General features: G+C 40.2%; 1 protein-coding gene across 1 annotated transcript in view; it reads left to right on the top strand.

The window, feature by feature from the left end:
* Window positions 1–7,636, top strand: part of fam193a (family with sequence similarity 193 member A) — a 30,715-nt gene extending 23,079 nt beyond the window's left edge. Inside the window, exons 20-23 of the mRNA XM_084401523.1 lie at window positions 3,514–3,744; window positions 5,317–6,157; window positions 6,260–6,341; window positions 6,655–7,636. Coding sequence (XP_084257649.1) covers window positions 3,514–3,744; window positions 5,317–6,157; window positions 6,260–6,341; window positions 6,655–6,748 — 1,248 coding nt within the window. The 3' untranslated portion in view covers window positions 6,749–7,636. The remainder of the gene's footprint in view (window positions 1–3,513; window positions 3,745–5,316; window positions 6,158–6,259; window positions 6,342–6,654) is intronic.

The following is a 7,636-nucleotide window of genomic DNA, read 5'->3' on the forward strand; positions in this document are numbered from 1 at the left end:
AATTGCATGGAACTGAGAAGTAAATCCAAGGAAAACAATGACAGTAGAAAAAAGTCTGCAATCAAAAAAGCTTTACTGAACAAGAGAAAACTCTTAAAGCAAATAGCAACGAAAAACTGCACACATCAGCTGTGGAATCTACGAAGCCCCTAAACTAACGGGACATGCTGAAGGGAAAAAATATGAGATGGGAGAAAAAAAAATATTTATCAGTGTTTTTGTGTTTTCTAGTAAATGTTTTGTGTTCCCCCGAGAAACTGCATTTGCTTGCAAAATGTTTTGCATTCCCTCGAAAAACTTTTCGTTCACAAAAATGTTGTGAGCGAACTCAAAGTTTCTTACTCTACCCACTCCGAGCAGGATTCGAACCAGAATCTCCAGCACGGAGATATGTATGTATGTATGTGTATATATAGGCTATAACACAGCGTTAATCTGAATTTAAAACTGCCTCCTGATAGGTTTAATTTAAGTGTCAATTTAGTCCTGGATTAGCCTTAGTCTTCCTCCAGGAAATCAGTTTATTAAACTCTGGTGTAGACCAAGCCTAGGAGTATTTAAAAGACCATGACAGAGAAAGCAGATTTCTGTTAATCTGGTTTAAAAGGCCATTTTAGGACTAGGCTTAATCTCTGTCTGGGAAACCGCCTCATGATGTTTTCATACAAAAAAAAGTCTGCACTCTCAAACTCGTGCTCAATTACTACTCTTCAAGGGTTGATGATTGAAACAGTTTCTCAGTATAAATATCTGGGATTTTTAATTGATGATTCCCTCTCTTTTGGGCCTTATGTTCACCACCTTGTGAAAAAACTAAAGTTGAAATGGGATTTTTCTTTTGAGTTAAGTCCAATCTTTCTTTTGAAGCAAGGAAGAGATTGGTAGCTGCTACTTTTTTGTCAGTGATGTATTATTTTGATATTTATGTTCAGGCGCCTAAGCATTGTTTACAGGTGTTGGATTCTGTTTATCATGGAGAATTAAGGTTTATTACTAATTCAAAAGCCCTTACCTATTGTTTACTGTTCTCGGGATAAATCCGTTAATTAACCAATATACATTAGAGAAAGGGCAAGCAGAATGGGTAGATAAATAACTAATTATTTTAAATGAATTCTGTGGTTGGGAAAAGATGACTTACTCATGGGCATTTATTGAAGGGTGAAGAAGCACCAAAATGTCTGTAAAACATATTCTTTTGGACTGCCCAATCTTTAATGTTATGAGACAGCACTTTTTATCATTTATGACTTATTTATGGATCCAGATTGTTTTGTTTTTTTTAAAATTAGCACAAGTACATTTAAATAATATTTTATAGAATTGTACTTTCCATTGTTTTCATTATATTGTACTTATGATGTTATGTTTTTTAAATGTTTATGTATCTGCCATGTAATAGCCAGTGATGCTGATATGGCAATAAACTCAAATACTACTACTACTATTGTACTCTCGGTTGGAAGGCCTGTGTTGTCATCCCATAGACTCAAGCACTGGTACATATTTATATATACAAATATTTTGGGTTTGCTTCCCTCTTACTTACAGCAGCATATTCAAAAATATTTATTATTATCTTTTAAACATCTGCTTAAATGTATCTTCTAACAATCAGTTACAAGATAAATTATTTTTAAAAGAGTTGATATCACTAAATTAATTTAAGGGTATTTTAAAGCATTTGATTTTGGATTTACTTGATTGTATTTGTTTTGAGTGATTTGTGTACATTCTTTGTATATGTATATTTATGTTTTTGTTTAAATAACTGTGCTGCCCGTCTTGGCCAGGTCCCTCTTGTAAAATAGATTTTAAATCTCAAGGAGGAGTTTTATTTCCTGGTTAAATAAAGGTTTCATAAAAATATATAAACGAATAAAAGAGCAACATCTGACCAAGGCAGTGCCGGAGGGATAAGGGAGTCCGATAGAGCCATAAGGATGGTGGTCTCTGGTGGAGCCGAGGGAGGAAGGAGCCAAGGCGGAGCCAATATGTTGACAGGCCGGATCCGCAGAGCAGAGTGGAGTAAACCAGGGAGGAGCCGATAAGCTGACAGGAACCAGCGGAGACTTGGAGCTGGGCGGGACCAGCGGAGACACAGGAGACTTGGAGCTGGGTGGAACCAGCAGGGACATGAGAATAAGGGAAATATCCTCTTCCAAATTAAAATAGCCACCAGAGCTCAGCAGCAGCTCACCCTTAGCAGTGGGAGTGTGGGCGGGGTCTACATCCATTCCCTCGAACTTCACTAGTGGTCTCATGGTGGCACATGATCTAGCCAGCTCACACACCTAATCATACTCACAGTGGGGCTCGGGCTCCGGGGCTATGGTTGGCTCAGTCCTTTTCTCTGGCGCTGGCTCATGCATCACGGCAGGCTCAAGCCCTCCATCTACAGTGGGCTCTGGCATCATGTCCGTGCCACGGGTTGATGGCTGGCTGGGCTCTGGGTCCGGAGTGGGGCTAGTGATGTCTTCCGATGGTGAACATTGATCTGTCTGATCACCCACTCCACAAACAAGGTGAAGGTCCCCCAAGACCGACATTGGGCTGGCGTGCTTTTGTGCATTCGTTCAAGCTGGTGTAAAAGACGACGCACAGAAGAATGCTCAGGAAAGTTTGTGTGATGCCAGTTCTAAAAATCCTCAGGTGTGGTCCTCAAAAGATTGCTGCTCCTGCTCCAATGAAGCGCACAACTTAAGGAATTCCAGAACAATGAATCAATAAATCCACAAAAAAAAAAAAAAAAAAAACTCAGGAGATACAGGAAACATAACCACATTAATACTGACGTCGACAATACCAGACAAAGAACTAAGGAAAACCCAGCGCTTAAACATATGCTGAGTAATCAGCGTGAAACAACAGGTTTGTGGAATTATGGACTATGGAAACTAATTAACAAACATGGAAACAAACTAGGAACACAGGAAAACAGGAACAGAGTGAAAACTAAACTAAAATGGGACATACATGTGACAAATAGTGATAAACCGGAATTTGTTTAGAGAATAGGAAAGAATATTGATGTGCCATTTATCGGTTATCGATCATAACATAATCGACCGGTAAGTGGCTTATCGGTATTTGCAAGAATTGGAACATGATGGAAAGTACAATTTCCTGTCACTTTAACATTATCATAAAGCAGTCCTTACTCACAGATGGTCTTGAAAATATACATCTACCACAGTATAGTAAAATCTCTTCAAGTTGACACTTTTCTGCTCGTACACACTGTATACATCAGAACGGCCAGCTCTATTTCGGTTATAGTCAGTCACTTTGAGGTGTTATCAGAGCTTTTTAATCAGTGTGTGGTATTCACAATGTCTGATGGATCAGTACATGCTCTTATTTCCTGCACCAAAACAGTTTTGAATGCTCCAGGGCTTTTGTCTACCAGCCCCTATTAATGGAATATTTGTGGAAGCAGTTCATGTTAAGCGTTTACCATAGAAAGTGTCATGAATAAATAAACTAACTACTCATGTTGTCTGTGATTTGTAGCCTCCTGCCGCACCCACCAGTAGGAACTATGCAGAGATGCGGGAGAAGTTGAGACTCAGGCTGACTAAGCGGAAGGAGGAACAGCCTAAAAAGGAAGAATTGCTGCTGGAGCGGGACGGGGTGGAAGACCATCGCAAGGTAGAGGACCTGCTACAGTTCATCAACAGCGCAGACAACAAACCTGTCACCAGCTCCAAAGCAGCCAAACGTGCCCGCCACAAACAGAAGAAGGTAAACTCATGCTTTTTTGTCTGTGTCTACTAATTTATGCAAAAATACATTAAAAATGCATTACTACTGTTCTGATATCGTAATGAAGAATAAAAGGATTTATGAAAATGGGGTCTCTGATTGATCAGGTGCCGATGGTTATTGGCCGATAATAGCTTTGTATAGTTTGATCGGTGGTCTCTATAAAGGCTGTTCAGAAAAGTGGATCAGATGATGCAAAACTGCATTAACTGTCTGACAGTTCTATCAAGCATCTGAAAAAATGACAAAAAATTTGCAACGTCTTTGTGTAGAGCGGAGACATTGCAACCACAGCAACTCCACAGCAATGACAGTAAGAAACTAGAGGTGTGCGTTTTTTTATTTTTTTTAAACCTTTTTAGTGAATTTCTTTCCTTCTAAGAGGTGCGCTTTCTTTCCTCCCTAAAAGCCCAAACTTACAATCCAAATCAGCTAGATAAGTGATTGTCGGTAAATACAGTCTACTGTTGCTAAACTGTATGACATGCTCTAATTAAAAGAGCAATTAAAGGGATAGTGCACCCAAAAAAGAAAATTAGCCCATGATTTACTCACCCTGAAGCCATCCTAAGTTTATATGACATTCTTTCAGACTAATACAATCGGAGTTATATATAAAAAAAAAAGTCCTGGCTCTTCCAAGCCTTATAATGGGAGTACATGGGTATATTTTTTTTGAACTCCATCAAACCCTATCCATCTGTGATAAAAGGGCTCGAAACGGCTTTGGGGGGGGTTAATAAAGGCCTTCTGAAACGAAGCGATGCGTTCGTGTAAGAAAAATATCCATATTTAAAACTTTATCGACTAAAATAACTAGCTTCCGGCAGCTACTTTAAAGTGTTTAAAGCTGCGAAATATATACTGTTTCCCTTCCCCAAGCGACCTTCTGTGCATGTGCTCCGAGACAGAGTGGAACACGAGCCTAAATGGTTAAAATCACACATGGCATGTCAAAATGTCCAGCTTGGTGAGTAGTCGGTTATGTGTTAAGTGAACATAAACAGTTGGGAAATGTGTCGCATGTCTAACAGTATATTGAATCCATACAATCGGTCTTAAAGTGACAGCAGCCTAATATTCCTGCTTCTGTCTGTGTCCTTAATGTTAATTACACTCACTGCTCTTTAGTAGATTTAGTAGGATTAATGTCAATTTAATTTATAGTGTAAACTATGCAGTGTTGTTTTACATATGATTACTTTCTGTTGATAAAGACTGTTCTGCTTTTTATTTTTATTTATTTCACAGGAATGCTGTTTTTAAGCTCTAAAGCTGTTCCCAATTACTTTTAAGAGATGGAATGGAATACGTTGCACGCCAATAAATAAGAGTTGTCAAATCATGATACTTTCTTATCTCTTTTTTTTTTATACTTAAAATATATTAAGAATAGTATCATTTATTTCGGTGATCGCATCGACCAATACTGCTTTGCCGTTATCAGTGATCGACCCAAAAATATAATATATATCTATGTGGGATCACGTGTGTATATATCTTATGGGGGTTGTCATGAGATTAACTGTCTAGGGGTTTGTTTGGGTGCAGCTGGAGGAGAAATCCCGTCTTGAGGCAGAGGCTCGGGAACTGGAGATGCAGCAGCAGCTTTTAAAGGAACAGAGAAGGCAGCAGCAGGAGGAGGAGGAGGCACTGAAGCAGGAGCTCCTCCGTCTGCAGGAAATGCAGCACTTGAGGGCATCTAAGAAGAAAAAGAAAGACAATAAAGCCAAGGAGGTGACCAAGTCTGAAATTCCTTCTCTCGTTCCAACAACCAACAACCCTCAGCCTCTTCAGCAAACAGCACAGAGCGTTTTAGAAAAGAACATGCAGAACGGCAAAACACAGCTACTGCACAGTCTCATCCGTCTCGGTCCTAAGGAGCCTCGTCTAGAACCTGAATCACCTACCAGTGGGAAGAACGGCCCATCGCAACAGCCAAGCCCAAAGACTTGCAAAGAGAGACCCTCAGACTTTCCCGCCCTCCATAACGGCACCACCTCCCACCCAGAGTCCTCCCATACCAAGGTCAAACCCAAACAGCAAACAAATGGCTCCAAAACCAACGGTGAAGCCACAAAGAGGCCAGCCGAGACCTCCAAAGCTCCAGAGCCTCCAAAAGCTGGGAATGCGGCCAGCCCTCAAACTGACGCCAAAGCCAAGCAGAGAGCTTCAGAGGAGTCAGTGACCGAGATCAAGAGGGAAGAGAGGACTAATGGGAAAAAGCCACAGATTGGAGGGAAAGACGAGAGGAACTCTCCAATTATCGAATCTTCAGCTTTAGACCTTCCTCAGCAGAATGGCAAAGTCCCAAACAACGAGTCCCCTCAGCCCAAAAGCAAACCCAAGAAGAATAAGAAGAAAAAAGCAGATAAGATGAATAACTCAATAGGTGAGTGTGAACTGCCAAACTGTCTGAAGATAAACGATAAAAACGAATGTTTTACAATTTGTTCACTTTTGAACAAGTCAGAATTCTCTTATTGTCCAACAGATGATGTGTTTCTGCCCAAAGACATTGATTTGGACAGCGTAGACATGGACGAGACGGAACGTGAGGTGGAATATTTTAAAAGGTACTGTTTGAATAGTATTCAGTAATATTATGAAGTGCGGTCACATTAGCGAAATTCCATTGTTAATAGCATGTATAAAGGTCTGCTTATACAGTAGACACTTTCAAAGCAGGCAGCTTTCTGTTGGTCAGTGCGGCAAACTTGAACGTGCAAAATCTGCATGGGGAAACTCCCGATCGTGTGGATTCCTATTGGAATGACTCTATTTTGCCATTTGGAATTTCGCTAAGCAATGGTGCATGTGACCTCACCTTTTCTCTGGCATTCATGACCTTTTGTTCCCCAATGAATTTATTCTTCACCCTCTCCGCAGGTTCTGCTTGGACTCTGCGCGACAGACGAGGCAGAGGTTGTCCATCAACTGGTCCAATTTTAGCTTGAAGAAGGCCACGTTTGCTGCCCACTAATGGGTCTTCCAGAGACAATGGCAGGAATCGATAAGCGTTCCTCTGGTTTCTTCTCTCTCTCCCACATTTCTACAGATTGACTGCTGACCCCAGTGCTGCTATGCTTCAACCGCTCCTCTGGTCTACATTATCCATGCCGCCTTGCCTTTTCCTTGTTGCTCTGGTTTCTGCAAAGAACCCAAAACAGGCTTATATTCCTGCAGTACTTCTGGAGAGAAAAAAAAAGAGCAAAGTCAAAAAACAACTCCAAAATGCTACTCTATAAGTTTATCCCTATTATTTTGGTTTCCCTTTTCTTCTTTTAAAAAGCGTGCGCGCTTTTTGTCAGTGAGTGGGCCGTTTCCCTTAGGTCTGTGTGTCATGTTCTGGGTTTTCTCTGGCTTTATGTACATTTGGATGAAGGCACTGCAAATGACATGCTTAAAGAAAAAAGCTGAATATGAAAAAAAAAGATCCTTTTATTCAAATCAACTGTGGCTTTGCTCACCTTTGCACCTAGCACTGCACTTCCTCACCTCATCGTCAAGAGAATCGGACTGGTCAGCTTCACGTCATTGTCCCCTTTCTCTCCCTTTATCAGGAGATTGGCTAATACTTGACAATGTTCACGTCAGTTCCATTTAAAATTGTTCAGAGTAACAACTGTGTTCAAGTTACCATTTTATTTTTGTTTTTTATTTTTCATTTTTTTTCCAACTTGTACCAAGCTTGTATCAGAATACTTTCAGAATTGAATCGAAAAGAACAATACTCACACTATCAATCTGTTATAGAGTGTATATTGTATTAACACTGAAGCCGGACTGGCTACTTTTTAACATATTGTTAAGTAATATTAAAATCTTGTCTTTCTTTTTGAAAGATGGAATACAGTAGAGTGGCAGGACA

This window comes from Rutilus rutilus (assembly GCF_951802725.1).
Source record: "Rutilus rutilus genome assembly, chromosome: 2".
Classification (NCBI taxonomy): domain Eukaryota; kingdom Metazoa; phylum Chordata; class Actinopteri; order Cypriniformes; family Leuciscidae; genus Rutilus; species Rutilus rutilus.